Source organism: Python bivittatus, unplaced genomic scaffold (genome assembly GCF_059951505.1).
Source record: "Python bivittatus isolate LINGU-HERP-01145 unplaced genomic scaffold, Pbiv_v1 ctg000700_np1212, whole genome shotgun sequence".
Classification (NCBI taxonomy): domain Eukaryota; kingdom Metazoa; phylum Chordata; class Lepidosauria; order Squamata; family Pythonidae; genus Python; species Python bivittatus.
This window is the reverse complement of record NW_028277098.1, coordinates 98,793,595-98,818,975: the sequence shown is the minus strand read 5'-3', so window position 1 is coordinate 98,818,975 and position 25,381 is coordinate 98,793,595. Positions and strand designations below refer to the sequence as shown.

The following is a 25,381-nucleotide window of genomic DNA, read 5'->3' as shown; positions in this document are numbered from 1 at the left end:
CCAGCTTGGCACCCAGACGCCGCCTCTACCCTTCGCCGCAAAACGGAACGCCTCCTGCTCACGCACGCACGCACGCACCCCCGCGCAAGACAACGGTGGACGCTTCGCTTCGGCGCCTGCGGATCCCTCCCGCTCCCCCCTTCCCTTTCGGCCCGCTTGGTTCGTTCCCCCCTCGCTCCCTCCCTCCCTCCCGCCGCGCCGAGCGCGTGACGTAGGAGGCGCTCGCGCGGCGCCTGCGCAGTGGCGCTGCCCTGAGGGGGCTGTTTCGCCAGCTGGGCTTCTGTTTACAGCCGTGGGACGCGGCGTGTGGCGGGGCGGGGGGAGAGTCGGAGGCTCGGAGGGCCGGCGGAGGCGGCTGGCGCTGGAGGAACAGGTAGAGCTGCGCCGGCTGTTCTTCCTCGGGGCTCCCTCCGTCCTCAACTGATGGCAGGCGGGGGGAGCCCCCCTCGCTCGTGTCAGCCCTGGGGGCCAGGCCCCGCCCCTTTCCGCCCCCTAGCAACAGCCTCCCCCCCCAGCCCCGGCTTCTACGGCGTGAGCCCTTTCAGCCCTTTTCTTCCTGGGGGCGGGGGGGACCGCTCCGGCGCCCTGCATAGAGTTGGACCACAGGACCTATCATCCTTGGCCAGGGTGGGTGGGGATGATAGGAAGGGGGTTGCATTCCAGAGGGTTCCGGGTCCAAGGCCAGGAAGCAGGAGCAGCCGCTGGATTCCCATAGTGCCCGGCTTGCCATTCTGTTTGTGCATCATAGGGAGTGGGATTCCCTGCTAGGGATTCCACAGTCCCCATCCTGCCATACTGGCTGTGCATCATAGGGAGTGGGATTCCTTGCTAGGGTTTCCCACAGTGCCCAGCTTGCCATACTGGCTGTGCATCATAGGGAGTGGGATTCCTTGCTAAGGATTCCCACAGTGCCCAGCCTGCCGTACTGGCTGTGCATCATAGGGGTGTAGCCCCCACATCTGGAAGGCTCCCCTCATCCTGGTGAACCCTTCAGAGGGCCTTTGAAAATATTAAACAGGAAATACTACTCTGCTGAGGTTTTTGCAGATCGCCTCGCAGCCCTTTTGGTATAAATTTTGACTCCTGGTGTTAAGTTGGGTGGTTTTTCGGTGTAACGTTTTTATCGAAGCAAGCCCTTTTATTCTGTTAATAAATGGTTGGCGGTGAATGGGACTCTGACATTTCTCCTTAACAGACATTTCCCAACCTGAGAGCTCTCCAGATGTGTGGAATTCAGCTACCAGCATTCCCCAACCAGCACCGCCTTTTCTAAAAAGTCTGGGAGTTGGTCCACATATCTGGAGATCAGGGAAGGCTGGCTCATAACCACCAAAACATTTAAGTAGAGTAGAGTAACATTAAACACACCCACCAAAGTTCTTGTTCCGTTTCTCTCACTTTAGGTAGGCCTTTGCCTTAGTTTCTTTCATGGCAATCTGTTGTTTGCTTATGGGGAAAGGATTACCAGCTGTCCTCTGCCCTGTAGTCAGAGTAACCCCCTCCAAAGTAGGGTTTCTTCCCCCTCCAGTCACATACGTAGGTAAACTTCTTTCCTGGTTTTTAGTCCTAAAAGTCCTTGTGGCTAATTGTCACAGTGAAAGCCCTGTTGTACAGTCTTGCAACTTCTGCAAATGACGTCTTATAGTGGTTTTCCCCTGCCATTTCTAAAATAAGCATGCAATTTTACAGAGCATTCAGAGATCATTTTCTCACAGCGCCTAATAACGTGCATTCCTGCATATACACAGACTTGTTCAGGAGGCAAAGACAGAATGGCTATGGAATATCTTTTGTTTATTCATGCTTTGAATTTCCTTTTGAAAGTACCTCTGATTTTCTTGAAATGTGGCTGCTTGCTTTGAAAACCAAGCGTTTCCTTTGAGTGTGAAAATCATTTCCGTTTTTTCAGGTTGCATCCTGCGAATATATCAGCCCTGATGCAAAGTTTTGTAACACAACTTCATTTCTGTAACCGAAATAACATCTGGGCTGCCATCCAAGCAGTAAAGTTTTGACTCTGTCTGCGTGGGGCAGATGCCAGGAACTGTGATGGTCATGCCAGGAAAAGAAACAGAACACACGCTTTTTTAACATTTTGAAACTAGGCTGTCTGCAGTAGGTCTGGGCTGCAAAATGAGTGTTGTTGTCAGAAAGCTATTCATTACCATCCACACCCTCCTTCCCCTGGGATACACAGTCCTTCAGTGGTAGGGCAGCCGAGGCAGGAGACCTTGTTTTCAATAAGTGTGCCCTGAGTTGGCTGCAAACCAATTATCTCTTGTCGTGTAGAACAGAGCATGTAGATGCATGCTAATAGCCCTGTAAACTGGAGAACAGCCAGGTCAGAGAGCAGCTGTCTTGCATGGAGGAGCTCTTTGACTTTGAACATGTTGTTTAGTGAAGAATGGACAGCAAATAAAAAATGAAGCCACTCAGACTCTTTGGGACTGTATGCACTGAAAGTAAGCATTAAGCCGTATGAAGCGCCAGCAGTTGAATGCTAGAAAGAGGTGCCTTGACCATTAAATCCCATTCAGGGCTCTTAGTCTTTGCCCATGCCCAGCATATTTTGTAGAATCCAAAACAGGCTGAATATAAATACTTAGAATATCTGTTCCTTGTTTGCTTTTCTTTGTAAGCAATCTTTTTATTTTCACTTCTAGAAACAGTCATTGGATAACAAGAGAGTTATAGACAGATGGAAGAGGGGAAAAGTAACATATGCTTCAGGATCTTTTCACTTGGGGATCAGAATCAAGTCTTTGTGGGAAAAGGTAGACTTGAAGGTATATTATAACAGCAGATATATGGAGCTTGCAGATCATGGGGAAAAGGAGGAGAGCAATGCCCTTTTTGCCAGCTGGACAGTGTCCCAAGGCATCCAACTGGCATCAGTGACAGACACAATACAGGTAGTCCCCAGGTTAAGAACACCAGTTTAAGGACAGCCCATATGGAGCCTATTTTAGCAAAATTCAAGTTAAATGCGTAATGGTTCAATTTCATTACACAATACTACTTATACAGTATTATGCAATATTACTGTTCCAGCTTATATACACATTCAACTTAAGGACAGACCTTGGGAACGGAACTCGTTCTTAAATGTATTTAAATGAGATAGGCTGGTGAGTTGATGCGTCAAGGGAGCCTTGCATCTGGCATCTCCCCAACTCTGTCCGGTCTGATGATAAAATCAAATCAAGGACTGGAGGGGCGAGCACTTCATTCTAGTCCACGCAGATACATCCCTAAAGATAAGCATGAGGTACTTTTCTGGGCCTGAATATTGAGTTTAGCTATTAGAAGCATATAGGTGATTATCTGCTTATGCGATTATCTCTAGGGCAGGTATAGTTCCTGGGAAAGGTTCTGTCACAACCATAAATCCTTCACAGCCTCCTCATTTCAAGCCATGATTATCCCTTATCAAGCAGTTCTGCATCTGCTCGTGCTCAGATGTGGAGGTCAGTTCCAAAACAGGCAGGTTTGTCTAGCACAGTGTTTCTCAACCTTGGGAACTTTAAGATGTGTGGACATCAACTCCCAGAATTCCCCAGCCAGCTTTGAGAAGGTTGAGAAACACTGGTCTAGCAGGTAGAAACTAAGTCTACGGCATACATGTTAAGTCTACCAGCAGTAGTGCAGATTCAAATCCATCCTTGAAGTCTGTAGAAACGCTCTTGGGTTGGGCCAATCATACTCTTTCAGCTAATCCTACCTCGTAAGATTGCTGTTGGGATAAAAAGCTGTAAATCTGACTTCCTGGATGGAAGTTGGGATATAAATCTAACAAATAAAGAGATATTTTGGTGCATGTTTTTTTTGTTGTTTTGCAGATAATTCAAAAGCCACCTAATTACAATACCAATATTTGTAAGTGTTCAATAAAAACTCTGTTGGAATGGTAATTTCCCATTTAGATGTTTAATATGTTTTATTGATATAGTCTTGATGCATACAAGTGAGTTATTGCTTTTCCTAAACACATGCAAAAATGAAGCTGAGACAAAACATGTTAAACTAGTAATTAAACACCAAATCAGCTGCTTCTACCAGTCTTGTCAGAAGAGCAAAGTACGGCAATAAAAATTCACATTCTCTTTTTCCTATATGGATTATTAACAGTCTGTCTAAATAGCTTTGGTGTTACAAACTGCTTGCTGATTAGAACTGGCATTCCAAAAGGGAATAGCATGTGAAATTTTTAATGTGATACTTACAATGACCCCATTTCCCTATGTTACTATGGTATTCCTAGACCTAGCGGTAACGCAATTATTTAAGAATATTTTGCTTAAGAGGATTTCTGTCTTTAAAACTGAGTTTCAGATTACATTTGTTTTAAGGCAAGGATCCAAGCAAGGATAAAGACATCTCAGGTTGTATAGCAGGATTTTGTGCACACTCTTTGGCCTCTATTGTCAAATTACTATTTTCAGGTTGATCAGTAGGCATGTGCCTTTCCATCATCTTTAATTCCTTGTATGCTCCTTTACAATTTTATGTGTAGATTATGCATTCATTTATAGAATCTCATTAGTACTGCTCAGACATGCACATTAGGGCAACTGGAATTGGGATGACCTTTGGAATGGTGTGGGAGATGTTCTGGAGAAGTCCTCTTTCAGAGTCCATCTCCTTTGTAAGGAGGTTTAGGAGCAAACTTAGACTTCTAGGCTACAGGTAGTCCTCAGGTTAAGAACGCCTGGTTTACAGACGACCCATAGTTAAGAACAGAGCCTATTGTAGCAAAATTCAAATTAAATATACAGTGATTCAAGTTAAATACACAATGGTTTGAGTTAATTATGCAATACTACTTATAATACAATAATAGTGTTCTGGCTAACATACAAATTCGACAAGGACAGACCATGGGAACAGAACTAGTTCTTAACAAGAAGAACACAGGTAGTCCTCATTTAGTGACCACAATTGGGACTAGCAACAGTATTAAGCATAGTGGTTGCTAAGTGAAACTGCAGCTGTGTTTATAATCTGACTTCAACTTTCCTTCACTTTATAGACCTGTGAAAGTCATAAATGTGAGGATTGGTTGTAAAGTTACTTTTTCATCACCTTTGTAACTGCGAATGGTTGCTAAATGAGGCAGTCACTAAATGAGAATTGCCTGTAGCACAGAGAGGATTCTGCATTGTAGGGGGTTTTTTGCTCAGGTAAGCACAGGGAAACAGAAAAGCAGTTTTCTGATTCCCAGTATAGAGCAGGTTGTTTTGTTCAGGGTTCAGCAGCTGCAAAATTAGACAGGACATTCTGGTTAGTCATTCCTGACTCAGCTTCATCTCCAAGGTACCCTGCTTGAGCCATGCAGCTGCATTTAGAAAACAACCAGGCTTCAGAGCAGAACTTGTTGTTTATCATATGTAGGGTCTCCTCTTCCTATTATAAAGTAAAATTCATTCATGCATTGCTAACACAGATTGTCATACTTCTGTGCTTTGTCCCTTCACAAAAGTGTAACATGCTATTATGGGTGGAAAATGCAATACAAAAGGTCAACTGGAATTCATATTTCTGTAATTTGATGGAAGTTTTTAAGGGGAAATCTCTGGTGAGAAAAGAGGGCTATAACTGACAAGGTTTGTATGTGTTTGTGTGGGTCTTGTACTTATATGAACATGGTAACTTCTCAACTCTTCCTTGAATGGGTCAGTAATAAGACCTTTTCCTTTTCCACTTCCTCTATGATCCAGAATTGATTTTTGAATCAGCGTGGACAATGGGAGGTGCTGTGAGTGCCGGAGAAGACAATGATGAGTTAATTGATAATCTGAAGGAGGCTCAGTACATTCGAACGGAGCTGGTAGAACAGGCCTTCAGGGCTGTTGACAGGGCAGATTATTACCTTGAGGAGTTCAAGGAGAATGCTTATAAAGATTTGGCTTGGAAACATGGGAACATTCATCTCTCTGCTCCCTGCATTTACTCTGAAGTTATGGAAGCTTTGGATCTTCAGCCTGGGCTTTCCTTCTTGAACCTAGGAAGTGGCACTGGTTACTTGAGCTCCATGGTTGGGCTCATCTTGGGTAAGTGATCCTTTACTTTGTCAGATTAACCCTGTAAATCCTGCTTCTTGCCTCATGAAAGCAAAATACGTTTTTCTGAATGTTAATAATAGAGTGGGCACCTGCAGGATGCAAATATTATTGCTTATTTCCACAAAACACTGCTTTCACACAAGGAGTGTTTCTGCCAAATCAAATGATGAATATGCTTCTGTTGCATATGTACTGGGAGACATGGAAGATTGTGGGGGATTGCGGTTATTCTGCATCTGTTCCATATTCCTGTGGGCCACCACTTTATTTCTGCCTAGCTTCAGTTGTGAATTTAAACCAGGAACTATTCTAGCATGAACACCAGTAGTTGTGTGACCTTCCACCCACTTTGGAATAAAATGAAGATTCAGCACTGTGTTGGATTAGTGTCCTGCAGGCAAGCTGTTAACTTGCTGTATTTTATAGCTCTCTAAACTCACTGTAAAAGTATTTTATAGCTCCGGTCCTCTTCCTGTGAGAGGCAAGGGGGTGGATTCAAGCTGGGAAAGGTTGCTAGACGTTTCTTTTTCCCCAGTCAGAATTGGCTGCAGGTCCCCAAAATAGCAAGGAATATTGGAGCAGATTTCCTGGCTGGGCTGAGACTGAGGTCCTCTGCCCCCATATCCTGCCCCTAAAGTGGAAGCAGTAAGGTAAAGTGAGCAGGGATTGTATAGGTACAAACACAAAGGAGTTTTCTTTCTTTTCAGTGCTGCTTTGCTTCAGCATGCTTTCCTCCCTCTGTTTCTTTGTTTGTTGGTTTATTTGTTGGTTTAAAATACTTGCTTTTTTGTGTAGATCTAGGCCTCCTATAGCTTGGTTCAGCTGTCTCATTGTGTTGCACTTAATAACATTTTAGGCATTATTACAGCAGCATTGGGTTTGTATTCACACCATTAATTCCAAAACCACTCAGACCTGGTTACCCTGGGTTAAAGAGGGGAACCCAAACATTTATTTTAAAAGTTTAGTTCTTGAGAAGGAAGTAGTCCTGTTCTGCCCCATGCAGACTCCAGATGAACAAGGAAATGGGGTGTACGCTTGCTGCTCCAGAATAAGTGGGAACAATTTAGCTACCAGGCCCTAATGGAACTCCTTCACCTGTGGATACAAGTGTACCCAGAAGCTCCGGAGCTCAGGTTAGAGGGGTGGGAAGGGGGAAGTCCCAGGAAGGGGTCTCTGTGTTATGTCTTTCTGACCAATACCTTCCTACAAACACTGGTCAAGCTCTTGATACCTTTCTTTGTCTTTCAGTCTTTCAGTTTATAAAACTAGGATGATGCGTCATTCACTTTAAAATCATAAAAATTAAACAAATTAGACAACAGTAAATCACACAAGCATTTAAAGCTTCAAGAGTGGGCTTCTTTCCTTTTCTAGGCAGAAATAGTTTTGGTTCCGCATAGGTTTTTTAACGTTGTGACTGTAGCACTGCCTTGTTTAATTAATATTTCACCCCTTTTCTTTTTCTAAAGCATTTAAATGGTACTCCTTTTATCTTCATAACAGCCTTATTGGTCTCTCTTTTATTTGGGGGGCTGGTGAATACTTTTGGAAGTTTATAAAAGTTGCGGGCACCCTCATAAAATGGCTTCTTTTATGGGCAGGGCTGTGAATAAAAACAGCCCTTGTTTCACCAAATGGCAAACTGGTGGTACTAAAAGATAAGCGTTTGTCTAAAACAGTGTTTCTCAACCTTAGCAACTTTAAAAATATTCCCAGAGATCTCCAGCCCCTGACATCTTAAAGTTGCTAAGGTTGAGAAGCAGTGGTCTAAAAAGCCAAATACAAGGCAAAGGTGGGGTGTGAACACCAGTATACTTCCCATTTTAACTTACATTTTCTCTCTTATTCAAGGTACCCCCATCCCCAACTCTTGCTCCACACTTTCATTCTGTTGTGTGCTACTTTTGGAGAGTTTTCCAAAAGGCAGCACAGAAATACAATCAAAAGAGGCTGTGGATTCCAAACTGCTGAATGTTTTTTTCGGAATCCAGATCCATGCTTAAGAAATGGCTATTCCCATTGCAGCTACTGTACTGCAATGGCATGAAGGTATCTGAAATAATCTCAGTGTAATCTTTTTAGGCTAACTTGGTTTGTATCTGTTTCTAGAGGTATTGTGTGAATATAAATGTATGGTATACATGCATGTTTTTATGGTATAAGTTCCTGCAACAGGCTAGGCTAGGCTAGAATGAGGTTCTCTGTGTTGCAGAAGTACAGCCATTTTCTTAGTTCATTGTGAAAATGAGGGAATCGCAGCCGTTGTGTTATCATGGTGCATGGATATCTTATTTAATTTCCCTGAAACATCTGAACAGATGTTCATTCTGGAGATTCAAGATGTTATCCTGGTATGTTCTGAAAAGTTAATGAGCTGGATTTTGGATTGTTAGATGGACTCCCCTAATTTACTGTCTTCTGCAGAGAAAAATTGCAGTAATTCCTTGCCTGAAGCATTTAATTGTTGTTTTGCTTCACTTTGTATGTCAGCACAGCATATTAAAACAGGTCTGGGATGACCTGTTGGTCCTCCCTGCCCCACAGATACCTGCAGAAGTTGTTATGAAAGCCTGCAAATAAAGGCAAATTCAAAACCTAAGAATATTGACTGTGCTGCACCAAGTTTTGGTCTTTCTGTTCAGGGGTAGCAAAGTGAGAAAAACTAAAGAAAGAAAAGCTGTTTCTAAAAGACTAACAATTAGAGGCTATTTACGACTTCTACTTGTGTATAACATCACATCAGTAAACAGTGCTTCAAAAAAGAGTTTCTAAAGGAACTGTAAGGAGCTTTACAAGTATTCTAGGAACCTGAAAATAAGGTGAATACACCAAAAACCTTTGAAAGTCAGTTGCTAAATAGGAGTTTTTAAAAAAATCAAAATTATACTTTCTGCATCTGTTCTTCCCCCCCCCCATGTGACATCTTCCATTTCTTCACTGCTTGATTGTTTCTTCAAAGAATTTTTCTATGTCCTTGTTAGTTACTTTATACTCCTTCCATCCACTACATAGTTCAGTTAAACTAGTAAGTAAAACTAAAGAATTTGTTTATATGTGCTTTTAAATGAGTACCTGCCCATTACGGGCCTTCTGGGGATCCAAAGACAATGAATTGCAGTAACTCTCTCTTAGTTTGTATATCAAGCTGGGAGGAACTTGTTGAACTGTACTTTTCCTGCCTTTTACAACTGTCTCTTTGCATTCCTTCAACATATAGGCCCTTTTGGAATAAATCATGGCGTAGAGCTTCATGCTGATGTTATAGAATATGCAAAGCAGAAACTGGACTTCTTCATCAGAACAAGTGACAGCTTTGACAAGTAAGATCAGAGGATCACTTAATTTGCATTAAAGCAGATTTTCAAGAAAAATCCTACCCTTCAGGTAGTAATTCCTGGTTATAGGATGAAGTGAATCCAAGACATATATAGGTAGTCTTCGTTCAGCGTCCACTCGTTCAGCAACCAAAGTTACGACAGTGCTAAATGGACTTATGACCAGTCCTCCTAGTTGTGGCTGCCACAGCATCCCCACAGTCAGTTGATCACGATTCAAGTGCTTGGCAACCAGCTCACAATTATGACATTGCAGCATCCCGCAGTCATGCGATCACCATTTGCAACCTTCACTGCCAGCTTCCAACAAGCAAAGTCAATGGGGAAGCTGGCAGGAGGTCGCAAATGGCGATCATATGACTGCAGGTTGCTGTGATCATGTGGGATTCACCTAACGACAGCAACTGGAACTGCCACAACTGCTGTCGTAAGTCAACGGATCACGTGTCATCACACTTTATGACCATGTCACTTAGTGATGGAGTTGCCAGTCCCAATTACTGCCGTTAAGTGAGGACTACCTGTATTTTATGCGAGTGAAGATAGCTATGAGCAAATAGAAGGAATTCAAGGAATTTAGGCTGCTGACTAGATTACATACTTTCAGGTTTCTGCAATTTTGAAATTAATAAGCTATTTCTTTCTGAACAAAAAAATGGAAGATTCTTAAGTTTCATAGAGAAGATATGAAAACTTAACAATAAATACATTCCAGAAATGTATCTGAGATTATAAATAATAGTGTGGAAAAGATGTTTTGTACAATTAAAAAGTCTTTGCCCCTTAGAAAATTGACAACTGAGATTCCACTGGCTAAGAAAAGCAAGAAAGGAACAGCCGTATTGCAGAAAAGCATGTTTTCCTGCTGGAAAACCTTCCTTTCCTTTCCTTTCCATCCAAACCTCCTACTCGTGGGCCAGGTCTGTCCCCACCAGCCTCTCTGCATCTGGCCTGCAGAATTTCAAGTGAGATTCTGTCTCCTAAATCTCTGTTGCAGCCTTGCCCTCAGGAACAGCATCCCCCCCTCCCAGAGCTACGCACAGCCCCCACTCTCTTAGGGTCCTGGAAGGCTCTTAAGGCCTGCCTTTGTTCCCAGGCCTGGGGTTAGTGGACCCCCATCGTATGTTTAGTTTTGTTTTTGTGGGTTTTTTTTTTTTTTTTTACTGCTATGGCTGTTATGCTTTGTGGTTATGTTTTTAACTGTTTTAAATTGTATAGGGGATGTTGTCAACTGCTCAGGGTCTTTTGGAGTGGGGCAGCTATAACAAATCTAAGTGATAATAATAGCATCCTAAAGAGAGGTATAGATGAGCATTGCAGCTCATGGGCAGTCCTAGGGCTTTCCAGGCCCAGTCCTCTGGGGCTTCCCCTGCTTTTTCCAGCCGGGAGGAACAGGGCTGGGTGAAACTGTTTCTCAGGTGCATAGCCTCATACCATGCTGTGGGGCTGCTGTGAAGCCTGCAAGTTGGCAGCAGATGAAGCTTTAGCAAGGGGCTCTGGGAAGAGGTGGTCTGGTTCTCAGGAGGGGAAGTGGGGAATCATCCAATTATGTGGCCATTCTGATGTAAGGACATTAAGGGAATGTCTAATTCCCTTTTCCTTTTCTTAGTTGCCTTAGAAACTCACACTAGCCAGTTTCTAAAAAGAAGCAATAATGATTTTGGAAGGTACCCGTGTTATAGGCCTGCGTGTTTTTCTTAACTTTATACTTTGGAGCTCTTTGATATGCTGGGGAGGTCTGGGAGATGAATGGGTAGAAGAGATGCCTAAGAGAAGGGACCAGTGTGACCTAGAATGTCCTAAGAGAAGGGACCAGTGTGACTCAACATGGGTAAAAGTTCATATTCAAGCCTGCATCATGGAAGTAAGAGCAGCAAAGCAGGTTCATTTCTCTGTTCTTAGTGCAGGTGCAACTAGCCTGCCAGCAACCTTGTTTAAGATTGCCCAATCCCTTTTAGGGAAATCCTAAATCCAGTCTGAAAGTTGTGCTGCTGGGCTGTTGTAAGGAGTTTGCACAATATCTGGAGCATGAATTTGGTCACATTTGCTTGGAGTTGGGCACTGGATGGGCAGGTCCAGTTGAGATGAGAGAGGCTTTCTCTGTCATGGTTATCTGGGATCAGTTTGAGCCTGGGAGAACTGAGGAAATGGACAGGTGGACTAACAGTCAGTGATCAACTGGGAGTTGTAGTCCAAACTATTTGGAGGGTCTCGTGTTACCAGCCCGTAATCTAACCATATGTATGTTGTAAATGCTCTTGGTGTTGAATTCTCATGCTGTGTTGAAGTTTCATTCACAAACCACCTTCCTTCTTCTGAGGTTTGAATTCTGCGAGCCTTCCTTTGTCTCTGGAAACTGCTTAGAAATCTCTCCAGACTGCTCTCAATACGACCGCGTATACTGTGGAGCTGGGGTCCAGAAGGAGCATGAAGATTACATGAAGAACTTGCTGAAAGTTGGTGGGATTCTCGTCATGCCCCTGGAGGAAAAGGTTTGCTTGTGGGATGGGTGCCTTTATTATCTCTGATACCATTTTAGATTCTTGGTGGAGTCTATACATTCCATAAAGAATAGGTTTGATATCCTCTTTGCTAAGAAACAAGTGAATGAGCACCTGGGAAATTAAACAGATTTGAGATGCCTCGGTGATGGAAATTAGGAGGTCTAGAACAGGAGCAAGCCAACTGGGGGGGAGAGGGTTATATGAAGCTGAAATTATTGGATCTTTTGTTTTATAGGAAGGAAGCAATTGTTCAGAATAGGGTTAATTTGAGGTACAGTATAAAGTAGTAGCAATGGTAGAGGGGAGGCTCCTTTATACTAAACTCTAGCTGATGGAGTTGGGAAGAAATAGCTTGGTGAAAAGTGATGGTATAGTGCAGTGTATCTCAACCTCCTCAACTTTAAGATGGGTGGACTTCAATTCCCAGAACTCCCTAGCCAGCATGCTGTCTGGGGAATTCTGGGAGCTGAAGTCCACCCATCTTAAAGTTGCGGAGGTTGAGAAACAATGGTGTAGTGTATAGCCCACTGTTCCCAATCTTAGCAACTTCAGTTATGTGGAGCAACTCCCAGAATTCCCTAGGCAGCATGGCCATTAAGGTTAAGGTTTCTGGGAGCTGAAGTCCATCATGTCCAGTACAACTGCTGGATTTTCGTTTTAGTAAGCACCACATTTGCCAAAAGTGTGAAGTAGAAAAGTGGTGGTGGGGTGTTTTTAAAGGCTGGCTGGTAGCAGACAAGCTTCATCTTCTGTTTTTGTCCTTCAATGCAGCTGACCAAGATTACTCGAACAGGCCCTTCAGCCTGGGAGACCAAGAAAATCTTGGCTGTGTCTTTTGCTCCTCTAATCCAACCCAACCATTCAGATTCAGGGAAGTCAAAACTTGTTCACTTGCGTAAGTCTGCCACATCTGCCTTTAGTTGTTCATTCTTTCCATTTTGAAGATTGGGCAATACTGCTTTTCCCATTGCCTGCCTTGCTGTGGGATGGATTGTTTGGCTCACCTGGAATGAGGGTCTCCACTCTTTTGACCCTCACCACATCCCAGTGAAGTAGGCTAGGCTGAGCGATAGCGACTGGCCCTCAGTCCCCCAGGGAGCTCCTCAGTGAAGGGAGAACTGGATTCAGAGTCTTACCAGAGCAAGCCTTAACCAGTTTAACCACTAACCATTACACTACACTATCTCCTTGATATATGCAGACCTTCTGGTTGTTCAGGGGATGTCACTATGTCCTGCCTCACTTTGGGAGACGTTGAAGGACTAATCCGCTCTCTACTCTTCCCTGGCACAGATTTCTCCATATTGCCAGCCAGTTCCTTGATCAGATTTCTGCACTTTTTTTGATCAGTTTAGTTTCTCCCCACCCTGACCTGGGCCCGAGTAAAATTTCTTGTGCCGGTGAAGGTTCCCCACGTGTCCCCTTGTCTTCTCTCCCATTTCCAGCACCGGTGATGGTTCGCAGCCTTCAGGACCTGGCTCGCATTGCCATCCGCAGCACCATCAAAAAGCTGATCCATCAAGAAACAGCGGGCAAAAATGGAAACGGCCTCAGAAACCCGCCAAGGTTTAAGCGGCGGCGTGTCCGGCACCGCCGCATGGAAACCATTGTCTTCTTGGACAAAGAGGTCTTTGCAAGCCGGATCTCCAACCCTTTGGAGGATAATAATTGTGAGGAATTGGAGGAGGAGAGCAGGGAGGAGGTGGAAAAACCTATTCCTGAACTGAAGCCAGAGCCTCCTACAAACATCCTGAGGGAGAAGGTGCTGAGCCTGCCTCTCCCTGACCCTTTGAAATATTACCTGCTTTATTATAGAGAGAAATAGGACCTTGTGAGCGGTCATCAGGGAGGTAGGCGGGACAATAAAGCACTCAGGAGGGCTGACAAACACATGCCACTTGCTTGCCTTTTAACCCAACCACCCTTGTGGTGAGCTAACTGGGGAACGCGGCTGCCGTGAATTTAAAATGGGATAGCCTTTTTTCAGATTCTTTCCCTTGATTTGTGCGCTCTGGTTTTGTCCTACAGCAGAACTTCCTTGGTGGGGAAGAGGGGGCGCGAAGCTGGTCCCGAGGCTGCCTCCATCTTAAGGAAGTGAGGGTTTTGTGCTGGTAAAAACCAAAAGGAAAACCACAAGTTTGCTGAAATATCTGTGAATATCTCAACTGTTGTTGTTGTCCTCCCCCCCCCCCTTCCAGGAAGCAGTTTCAGAAATTATTTTGGCAGGACCTAAATGTGTTGCTTTGCCTGCAGAACAGAAGTCATTTAGTCGAATCTGACCCGCTCAGCCACTATAGTATCCCCAATAATCCACCCGGAGGGGGGAGAATATCTTATTGGCGAGTGGGGTGGGAGGCTGGCCTCGACTGAATAAACTAAAGCTGCTTTCCCATCAGATGTTTAGGCAGATGTTTCAGGAAGGGTAACAGTCCCCAGAGCTGATCTCCTAGAAAGACGTGGGGAGAAGAATCTCCTGTTTGATAAAAGAGTGAGAAAGAGGCTGTGTGTGGCTTAAGCAGCAGAGTCAAGTTACAACACGTTACGCTGCAGAAGTACAGCTTTTGCTTTGCTCGCCTGAAAATTGATTGGGTTTATCCCAAGAACATTCCCTAAAAGGAGTTCAGGTGATGAAGGAGGAGATGAGTACGGAAAAGAACCAGTTCATTCAAACCCGTTGGACCTTTTTGAGGGTCTGTTACAAAAGGGTCGAATCAAGTATGTCGTGGGGATAATTGGGCACATTATTTGAATTTGGGTAGTTACTTAGTTGTCTAGACAGGAAGTGCCTGGAGGAAACTGCAAATGACTGGGTGGGCTTGTGTCTTTACCCCAGTAGGGTCCTCTGCTTCAGCAAAAAGGCTAAAAAACTCATGTTAGCTTCATTTTTTCCCCCCGTTTTATAGAGCACACAGTAAAGCTTACTTTGACAATATACACGAGAATTTTTAAATGTTCTGTAACACGTAAATCCTTGTCCAGGAAAGTAGATTGTTCTTGGCCTGGAATTTTGAGTGAGAAGAGCAGAAGCAGTGACTCTCATTAAAATTTTAGGCTTTTCCTCCCAGCCGAAATACTGGGCAGAATCATCAGATATTCCCAAAAGAGGGATTTAAGATAGTTTTCAGTCCACTTTAGATTTTCTGTGGAACGTTTTAATTTTATTTAACTTCTGAATATTCATTGTTTGGCTGCTTAAGTTAGAAAAAGGTGAAGTAGGGGTTGATTTTCTTTCAAGCTGAAATGCATACTCAAGAATGCAAAACTGTTTTTAACTCTGGCAAGCAGTTGTCCCCATTCTGAACACACAGTATAGCAGTGATGTCCTGTGGTCTACCAGAAGCTCAATAAACCTGTGCTTTGTGATCCCATCAGGGGAGACTTCTAGTCTAGGCACTGCATGTGCAATGTTGCATTTCATCTTGTGTCATCTGAAGCTTTATGTCAACAATAACAAAAAAATCATTTGTAGAGCTCTGATCTTGATAACTCAGTTATCTGCTAAAGTCCTTCTGTATCTTTCATGCTGCTCTGAAGGATGCTGTTAACTGTTAAACACTCTATATCACTTTCCTTATACTGAGTCGGTATAGGCTGAGCCATTTAGGCTAGTATCATCTTGTGTGAATGGCCACCTCTTTAAGGTTTGACATGATAGGTGTCTCCCCAGCGGCAAACCCAGTTTTCATTGTCCAGAAAGCAGTTTATCAGAGAATCTATGAAGTTCTTCTCGGTGACTTGGATTTAATCTTCAAATGATCCAGTAAACATACTTCTTTCACTGTCAGTAAAATCTGCCCCAGAAAAGGCATTCTTTTCATTAACATTAATTCTTTCCATTTACTCTGTTCTTGAGTTGTCTCAAGAAAGAATGATCAAAGCTATTCGTGTGAAGGTTTTTCTTCATCCTGTCCTTTGTTAAAAATTACCTAGAATTCTTCGGTGCATAGAAAAAAACATATCTTATGGGGCTTTTCTCTTATTTTTGGGTGAAAGATAACATTTGCAAGCAATTGTGATTTGTCCAGTTGTTGTTTTATCAATATACGAAGGTAGAAAATGTGTTTTTGGGTGACAGCATAACTGAAATAACATAGGCCAGTGTTGTCCAAACTTGGCCACTTTAAGATGAGTGGACTTCAACTCCCAGAATGAGTTGAAGTCCACTCATCTTAAAGTGGCCAAGTTTGGACAACACTGACATAGGCTATAACATTGTAACAGAAGAGGAATTGTCAGTGTGGTATTCCTACACACCAGCATATACACACTGATAAATCCAGTCAGTGTGTCTTAGTAAACTAACGTGGCTTCTGACATCTGTTTTTGTAAAATATATTCCCAATTCCATCAACCGTCTATTGTTTCCAGCTTCACATAAGCGTTCTATGGTTTTTTGGTAGCTTTGGATAGTTGTACCCTCACAAAAGGTTTTGCTTTCGTAAGGTAGTTAAAGATGTAAATAGCTTAGAAATGAAGATTGGAAAAGAAAAGTTATTCCTGAAGCATGGAGAAAGTTGGAAAGAAGTGATTTAAAATGCAGATTTTTATCAAAATACATGTCTGTGTCAATAAAAATGGTTCCACCTTAAGTCTGCTTCAGTAGTGTTGGTGCTTCATACCGAGGATACGTGCAGTGCATATTTTAACATCGTTCTTACGGTAACTTTAGAGTTGGTCTTCAGAGCAAGTTAGATGACTTAGTTATGGTGAGAAGGCTTTGAAAGGGGTCCCAGTTGAAACAGCTACTACTATCATTCTAGACCACAGGTAGAAGGAAGAATACCACACATGTTCTTATTTATTAATATATACTCCAAGACCAAACCAACAAACATTAAAACCTCTCTCTATATATAGAGAGGTAGAGGCACAGACACGGACACAGACAAATATTGCATAGAAGCCAAAGCTGGGAGGAAAGCACCAGCCGATTCCTATAAGCCAAAGCCACAGATAAAAATATCACCACTGCCCTTGAGACATTTAAGCATTGCTCACTTAAAAGGAAACCAATGGCCTTCTCATCATGAAGGACATTAAACTTTCCAATAACTGGAGTTATGAGTTCTGATCACCATTGTGTACAGCAGTGTTTCTCAACCTTGGCCACTTTAAAATGAGTGGACTTCAACTCCCAGAGTTCAACTACCCAAATTCAAATAATGTGCCCAAATTCTGGGAGTTGAAGTCCACTCACCTTAAAGTGGCTAAGGTTGAGAAACACTGGTGTACAGAGTAGATCTAAAGGTGGCATTTGATTCTATACCCCCAGAGAAACACTGGAGGAAATGAGCAGCCTCCGCAATTGATTGCCACCACTTCAGATTGATTGTATAATCACACCAAGGCACTGTCACGCGTCCAGTGCAATGGCAAAGGGGACCTAATGGAGCCTAAAGAGGTCACACAAGGATGCGAACTGGCTCCTGTGCAGTTCAACCTTTATATCCGTGTTTTTCAAACTTGGCAACTGATGTGTGGACTTCAGCTCCCAGAACTCCCCAGCCAGCATGTCAGCTGGTGAATTCTGGGAGTTGAAGTCCACCTATCTTAGTTGCCAAGTTTGAAAAACACTGCTTTATATTAATGTTGTTGAAGTTTTTGCCCATCCAGACTTTCATCCTTCATGTTTTGCCAATCACACCATATCTGTTGGTTTATATGAGGATGAAGCAGACGTTCTCTCTATATCAAAAGTTGGTTGCCTGGGTGTCTGAAAGCACTAAAAGCCCATTTTGATAGAGAGCACCTGGCAACTGTCTACTCGGATATAAAAGTCCTGGTATTTTCAGGAAAATGCTTCAACCCCTCAGATGGTGAATAAATGAAAGAACTATTGAGCTGGTAAGCTTTTAAAAAATATTTAGATATCTATTTCTACAGTAATCTTCTACCTGCTGGGGCAACCAAGCAAGAGTGTCTCTAGCACAGTGTTTCTCAACCTTGGCAGCTTGTAGATGTGTGGACTTCAACTCCCAGAATTCCCCAATTTCCACGAACAATAAGGCGGGATCTGGCCATGGGCTGCAGAGGAAAAATCCCCCCTCTCCACATCTCTGGGAGACACACATAAATAGCAGATGAGAACATTGGTGACCATTGCATCTTGTGCCCATCTCCCTTCTGGTTCCACAACCCGGAGCAGCACTAATGCACATCACCCAGACCATCAGGAGAGCTCACATGATGGTTTCCAAGGAACACTAGATGCAGGAAGCCAGATGTTATTCTATGGGGTTCAAACCTTGTAGCAGGAATTGAACTCACAGACTTCTGCACTTTAGATGACTATATGCAGTGTGTTAGCTTAAGCTATCCAGGGTCTGGGACTCAGCAGTTGCAGGAAAAGATATCTAGAACAGTGTTTCTCAATCTTAGCGACTTGAAGATGGGTGGACTTCAACTCCCAGAATCCTCCAGCCAATAAAAGTTGCTGAGGTTGAGAAACACTGGTATCCTGAAGAGCACTTAACCACTACAGAATTGCAAAACCCTCAAAACACAACTCTCTACCTGGGTCAACCGTTGGAGAGCAAATCACCCAAAATAACCATTTTTGCCACTAGATGCTGCTCTTCTCCTGGCTATGCTAGACATCCTCGATGCTGATAAACGCCAGCCAAGTTTGCCCAGGAATGGAAACCAAACAGCAGATCTGTTGCAGGCTTAGAACGGGACGCTCTGCGCCGTTCCATCTAACGTCAAGCTAGAAAGTTTCCGCCATTCTGATACAGCTTTTCTTTCCAATGCCTCCATAGCTCCTTCGCTTTTCACGTTCGTGCAGTCTCTGAGGCTGTCTGGTTGAATCCCCTCTTCCCAATCCCTGTTTTCTTCCTTGCAGGTGAAAGAAAGCCACATCGGAAGTGAAATCAGTTGAGACAGGCGTCCTCGCGGTGATGTTGAACTCCCGCTTCTGAACATTGTAGGAGGAGAGCTGTGTTGGTCTATGGCAGAAGCAATTTAGGAGCACTTTTTCTGAGTCACACGTTTTACGAAAAGGCAAACGCCTTTGTGAGTTGCATCTTGCTTCGTCAGACCCGTCAAGCGGCTGCCTCTGATGAAGGGAGCACCAGCTCCCAAAAGCTTATGCCTTTAATCACGTTTGTTATTAGAGAGAGAAATAGTAGAATAGTATAAGAAATAATATAGGAGAAATAATATAATAATAGAAATAATATTTGTTATTAGGAGAGCCAGTTTGGTGTAGTGGTTACAGCATCAGGCTAGAAACCAGGAGACAGTGAGTTGTAGTCCCACCCAGGCACAAAGCCAACTGGGGGACCTTGGGCCAGTCACTTTCTCTCAGCCCCAGGAAGGAGGCAATGGCAAACCACTTCTGAAAAACCTTGCCAAGAAAACTGCAGGGACTTGTCCAGGCAGCCTCCGAGAATCAGACACGATTGAACAGATTTAAAAAAAAAAAACCTCAGAAAAGGTGCTAGAAGACGTCTCCTGATGTTTTGCTTCCAAACCAATATAGCCAAAGGCTAAAATATCTGGAGAGGACCATGGTGTGACATCTCCAAAGGCTGTTAGGCTGGAGAAGGCTGAATAAACTCTTCTTTTAAAGCCTATGACGCAAGCTTGATGCTAGACTTAATTGTGTCTACGCAGATAGAAGGAACAGAGAAAAAGGATTTAAGTTCGTTATGGGGATGGGCAACTCAAACCTTAAGTTCCCTCTGCCCGCTCACTGAAAATGGATGCCATGGCTTCCGGTCAGTTTGCAGCTGGAAACGCAAACCCTAAAGTGCAAACCCTAAAAGAAAATTGGGGGGCGGAGCCACCCCCTTTGCATCCTTACTTTACCCACCGTGGCCTTCGCCTCCCCCGATCCTGAAAAATATTAAGTCAGCTGAAGTTGCTCCAGCTGGTATCCTGAGAAAGGGGAAAAGCTGCTTCCAGCTGTTATGCCTCTCTGTATTTTTGTATGTCAGAGACAGGGAAAAGCCATTAAGTCCTCTAGCAGAACTCTTTATACATAAATCAGAACCCGATCTGTCCTAGTTGAAACCCTGTACAAACTTTTATCTATTATCCAAGCAAGATAATATGCCTGTCCTCCAAACAGTAACTTCAGATTGTTCGGGCCAAGTAAGTAAACCGAGCCATGCCTACCATGTTATCCTTAGAGTTGAATTCCCTGCAATGCTCGCTTGGAGAAACATTATTCCCCCCCCCCACACACACACACACACCCATGGAGTGATGAGTCAGTCCTTGAACTTGGGCAAATCCATTTACTGAGTCATAGAAAGGAAATGTTGCATCTCCCACGTTGCTGAGAGAGTCCCTTGTGGTGTTTCAACCAGGCCAAGGATGGGCATTGCCTGTTGACCTCATCAGAGAGTTGAGTTTCTCAGCAGAAAACAACCGCCCTCCTTTTTCTGAAAAGATTCTGGGTTTTGCTCCATGGCTTTTTCCCAAGAGGTGCATGAAATACCATAACCTGATATCTGTGCAGAATACATAGACACACCACCGCCTCCTTTTTAGAAGGAATCCAAGAGAAACAACCCAAATCGAATTCCTGGATCGCTGAACGGGGGATTAATTTTTTTCCCCTAGATCAGCTGCAAATCACCTTGCCTCTCTTTTGATGCTCCCAGGATCTCCGCTCAGATGCAAAAGTTGCCATCCGCTATACTGTATATTGCTCTGACGTTCCTTTGGGGACATATTCTGCAGCGCAAACCTTTCTCCGGCAGAATCAGGGGATGGGAGGAAATTGGCCAGGCTCTCAATTCAGATGCCGTATAAATCTAACTCTCAACTCTTCTTCCCCACCCTGTTTTGCCCCTCAGGAACAGCCTGGGATTATACACGCTTATCCTAATCTCATTTTTCAAGCTGGCAGAATACGTCAGTGTATGGGCCATGTAGGCTGGGTTCGCACAACACATTAAACCTCAAATAATCTAACCAGGTTTAACCAATGTTAGCATGTTGGGTGAATGCAAGCAGTGATGTCATTTAAATTTACTCCACCGGGCAACTGGCCATAACATAGCAAATAAAGGGGAAATCCAAGGTAAGTCTAAACCAGTGTTTTTCAACCTTGGCCACTTTAAGATGGGTGGACTTCAACTCCCAGAATTCCCCAGCTGGCTTAAAGTGGCCAAGGTTGAAAAACACTGGATAAACTCTGTTAGCAACAAATGTACAGGTAATGGATATCCTGAAACTCTAATGTTAGATACAGTGTCAGAGAACTGGCTGTTGATTTGAAGTTCATTTATCAAGGGTCAAAGGAGTTAGCAATTCAGCCAGAGATAAACCCCTCCAAGTAGAGATTCTAATTCTCTTTTTCACTCTCTCTGCCTTTATGTTTCTCCATAAAACCTGCCCTCAAACCCAGAGAAAGATTAAAACATACATTTTAATCTCAAATTGCTATTCTTCGTAAAGGCATCTGGGGTTCGTTCGAAAGCCAGTGAGGTTCTTTGCCCTGACAATTAAAGTTAATTAGAAGTAAGTCCATGCCTAGAAATCAGCCAAGGGTGAATAATCCCTCACATTTAGGATGGTTGTCTGAGTTGGCACCGGTTGGGCCTCCACTGGAGGGATTCATCTGTTATGGGGCACTGCATTCTCTAACGAAGGAGGAATTGGGGGGGAATGAAGGCCTAAGAGTTGACAAGCGAGGACTGAGAAACTCTGAAGAAAACCCGAAGAAATAGATGTTTAAGAAAGGATAATGTAGCAGATTTTGATCGGGTAGTAATGAAGATGCAATACTGACGGAGGAAGAAGGTAAAAAAGTCAAGAATTTGGTCATGCCACACAACTGCAGCTGCCATCTTGACTTTTTTGACCCCCCTCCTCTCTTGGATGCCTCTGAATAGCGTAATGAGGCTAAGACAGGGGTCAGAAGCCAAGGGTCCCCTCCTTTCCTGATGTAGTTCTGAGTTTCCCCCAATGGGTAGGATCATAACAATAACTTTCATTCCTGCACGGGCCAACGAAGCAAGAATAATGGGGAGGCTAAGGATAGATAGGCCTAAAGAGATAAGCATAAAGAGATGCTCTGGGCGGACCGCAAATCTTCCTTTCTGGGCCCATCTCAAATCTTCAGGTTTGGGTGGCTCATTTTTCAGGTGAAGAACGAGGAGATACCATAGCAGACTGGATTCCACTTGCTCCATTTACACCTCTGAAATAAAAATTCAGTGCCTCTTCCAGGGTCTTGGGAACCTTAGAAGAGAGGTGGAAATGCTAGGTGTGTTTCCTGCTCTGCTCTGTATGTCTGCATCCAGGAAGAGAAGTTTCCAAGGACTAACAAAGGAAGTTTTCATCTGTAATTAAACATGGTGAGGTTATCTTAAGTAGGTTTCTGGAAGTGGCTGGCTATAGATCTGCCCAGTGATTTGCCCATCTGGACAAGTAGTGGTTTCCTGCATACTGCCCAAGAGACACCTTCCAGGGACTAGAAGCCACAATACGAGAAGAATGCTGGGGAACTGGAAAGAGTGCAGAGAAGGGCAACAAGGATGGTGAAGAGCTTGGAGGCTAAAGCCTATGAAATATGGTTGGAGGAACTGGAGATGTTTAGCCTAAAGAAGAGCACACTAAGGGAGGACATGATAGCAGTCTTCTAATACTTGAAGGGCTTTCCCAAGGAAGAGGGCATTGGCTTTGCTCTCCATAGCACTCAACAATAGGACATGAACAAATGGGTGAATGTTTTCCAGACTGAGATCTAAACTTGAAAGGAAGAGGAATTTCCTGCCCACCAGAGCTATGAAGCAGTGGAACAACCACTGGAGGTCTTTGAGCAAAGTTGGAAAGCCATTGGTCCAGGATGATCTAAGGATTCCTGCTCTGGATAGGAGGGCCGGCTAGAAGACACTTTGAAAAACCCTGGCCTAGAGCACCACAGAAAAGGACCACAGATGGGGAGGAGGGATTTGGGAGATCTCCTGCCTGGCCCCTGTGACCATTTTGCACACCATTTTGCTGATCCAGTGGCTCAGATTCACTCATCTCTTAGCGCTTCATGAGTTGAGTCCAATGCAGTGGCTGGGAGACGTCTTCCAATGTTGGCTGGGAAACATTGGGGCCTGTAGACCCAAGGAAATGGCAAGGATGTTCTTTTGGGTGTCCTTGGCCACCTGTGTCATGGATCCCTGGCCCTTAAGAAGTGTTTCTCAACCTTGGCCACTTGAAGATGGGTGGACTTCAACTCCCAGAATTCCCCAGCCAGCCATGCTGGCTGGGGAATTCTGGGAGTTGAAGTCCACCCATCTTCAAGTGGCCAAGGTTGAGAAACACTGTCCTTAAGTCTCCTGCATGGAAAAAGAAGTGTTGGGCTGGTTAGGGGAGGTTATTAGCACCCCACTTCACTAATAGGGCTGAACCCGAAAGCGATAACTCTGCATATGTGTGTAAGAGAGCAGTAAGAGAAAAGGAATCTACATCTGTACACGTAGGACAAGAGTACCTTTGCTGTTTGTTGTGGAGACAACAATCTGTTTTCCAGGCTCTCTTTGCAACATGCCGTTGTTCGATTGTACAATCAACATCTCCCTGTCACCAAGGGAAAGTGAAGTGTTGCTGGCGTTCAGGCAGAGAGCCGAGGGCAAAATTAAGTACAAACTCCAATGGATGACAAAGACCAAGTCGGGTCGCCGTTCCCTTCTCCGATGTTATAAGCTGGGAGGGTGGGAGTCGGTTTGTCAAGCTGCCTTAACTTAATAGGAAACATGTGTGTGTGTGTGTGTGTGTGTGTGTATCCTCCTTCTCCTCCTCCCTAGCTCTTAAAGCTGGGGAATTTCTGCCTGCCTCTTTGCCGATCCAAACCGGAGGAACTTCCTATTCCAGCAAATACCATGCTGAGCAAAATTGTAGCTTTTGCAAGCTTTTGTCTTTTTCTGTTCACACCTATCTCGGCGAGTTCCTGCCCCAGCCGATGTTTGTGTTTTAGGACTACGGTAAGATGCATGCATTTGATGCTGGAGATCATCCCTGAAGTTTCCCTGCAAACAAACATCCTGTAAGTAATCGTTTCATTTGGGGCTATCTTGGGTTCTGTTCTCAGATCAGACCATGGTGTGCCATCTTTTCTGAGCTGATCTCGTCTAGAAAGCCAGCCTAAGGATTCAGCAGGCCTCCGTCACAGATGCAACAGATAGGCTTGCAAAAATGAGTGATCCTCTGATTTACTTCTTTTTTTTAATAGCAGAAGAATAATAGCAAACTACCTTTCAGGGTTGTTCTAACATCAAACATGGAGGGTCAGAAGTGTTTTGCCCACTGTGCGGGCAACCTCGTTAAGATTTGCTTTCATACAGATATACAAAGAGGTATCATTTTCGAGTTTTCCCTGTATGTCACTTTGGGTGCTTTGCAGGAAAAAAAAAATGGAAATCTTGGAACTAAGGAAAGGAATACTCTTTAGGTCTGATTATACTTTGGAGCCTTAGAAGGAAGATGCTTGACAGCAAGGGACTTGCAGCCAGCCATCTGACATGCAGAATCAGAGAAACAAAACAAAGATTGTTTTAAAAGAGTGCGCACGAATGTACTTCATTGTGGCTGATTGCTTTGCGCAGGCCAGGAGGGATGAATGAAAGCTTTGTGATTTGGAAAACTGGTGATTCAGTAGTAGAGCTGTGGAAATCCTCTGCAAGGAGGATTTTGGAACATGGGAGAGCACGTAGAAGGCATTTCTTTTTGAACTTTCCAGCAGCTACACTTTTCGCAGGTTTGCAGGGCGGTTTCCCCGACGGGCTTAATGATGTGAAAACAGGTGATATGCACAGGCTGATGCACGTTCCGTAGCATCTCTTCCAAAGCCTGATTCAGTATTAGCAAACCGTCTGGTTTTGTGTGAGTTCGGTGGGGTGTGTGCGCGCGTGTGTGTGAAGCATCTGTTTCTGATATTCTGACTTGAGATGTGCTGGTGCAATCTCCCGTTCGTCTGGGCAGGTGGGGAATGAAAAAGAGCACACAGCATCATGTCTGCAACTGATAGAGAAAGAAGACATGGGATTCCCACATGCTTTGGAGGGGTGGATTGCACATTCTCTGTCTGTGCCTGTCAGAGGAACTTATTTTCACAAGACCATAACACCTTCCTCTTGACTGGGCTGGAGAAGAACTTCTATATGGACTGTACACGTGGTTTTGTGTGTCTAAGCTAAGCAATCCTCAAATGCTGGCAAGGATTGAGTTGCAGCCAAAGAAAATGCCAGCATATATGCGCTCATCGTTTTAAAAAATATGTATCATTTTACAACTTTACTCAATACCATCATTTGTATAAACCTTTGTATGCTGACATTCTGCCAACTCTGTGCTTCAAAAGGAAACCAACGGGCTTTGCAGCGTTATGCTCTCGTTTTTTCAAAGAGTATTCTAGGAACATAGGAGAAAGAGAATAATCTTTGTTAGCAAAAAAAAAAAAATCCATTAGAACTATGTCAAATTGTCTAGATTTACTGTACAATATTTCTCAAGGTCTACTGACTTGGGTGTG

General features: G+C 43.9%; 2 protein-coding genes across 5 annotated transcripts in view; both read left to right on the top strand.

Annotated features, from left to right (window-relative positions):
* The first annotated feature begins 213 nt into the window (after positions 1–213).
* On the top strand, positions 214–16,498 carry PCMTD2 (protein-L-isoaspartate (D-aspartate) O-methyltransferase domain containing 2). The gene is made up of 6 exons (XM_088153445.1): positions 214–373; positions 5,718–6,050; positions 9,283–9,385; positions 11,721–11,892; positions 12,676–12,799; positions 13,350–16,498. The coding sequence occupies exons 2-6, from the start codon at positions 5,744–5,746 to the stop codon at positions 13,727–13,729; spliced, it is 1,086 nt and encodes a 361-aa protein (XP_088009571.1). The 5' UTR covers positions 214–373; positions 5,718–5,743; the 3' UTR covers positions 13,730–16,498.
* A 7,010-nt stretch (positions 16,499–23,508) lies between these two features.
* Positions 23,509–25,381, top strand: part of LOC103051444 (peroxidasin homolog) — a 63,659-nt gene continuing 61,786 nt past the window's right edge. For 3 of the 4 annotated variants that reach the window (XR_015798512.1, XM_088154126.1, XM_088154124.1), the window contains exon 1: positions 23,511–23,896. Coding sequence is in view for 3 of the 4 variants with exons in the window: in XM_088154126.1 (XP_088010252.1) it covers positions 23,733–23,896 (164 nt within the window). In the remaining variant the exon portion in view is untranslated. Of the gene's footprint in view, positions 23,897–25,381 lie in introns of all 4 variants that reach the window. The other variant, XM_088154128.1, reaches the window with a different exon arrangement.

Excerpts from the sequence above, each read along its gene's own strand:
- PCMTD2 (XM_088153445.1), top strand. The coding sequence starts at position 5,744 with ATGGGAGGTGCTGTGAGTGCCGGAGAAGACAATGATGAGTTAATTGAT. Across the intron at positions 6,051-9,282 it reads CATGGTTGGGCTCATCTTGG|GCCCTTTTGGAATAAATCAT; the intron begins GTAAGTGATCCT and ends TTCAACATATAG. Across the intron at positions 12,800-13,349 it reads GTCAAAACTTGTTCACTTGC|CACCGGTGATGGTTCGCAGC; the intron begins GTAAGTCTGCCA and ends TCCCATTTCCAG.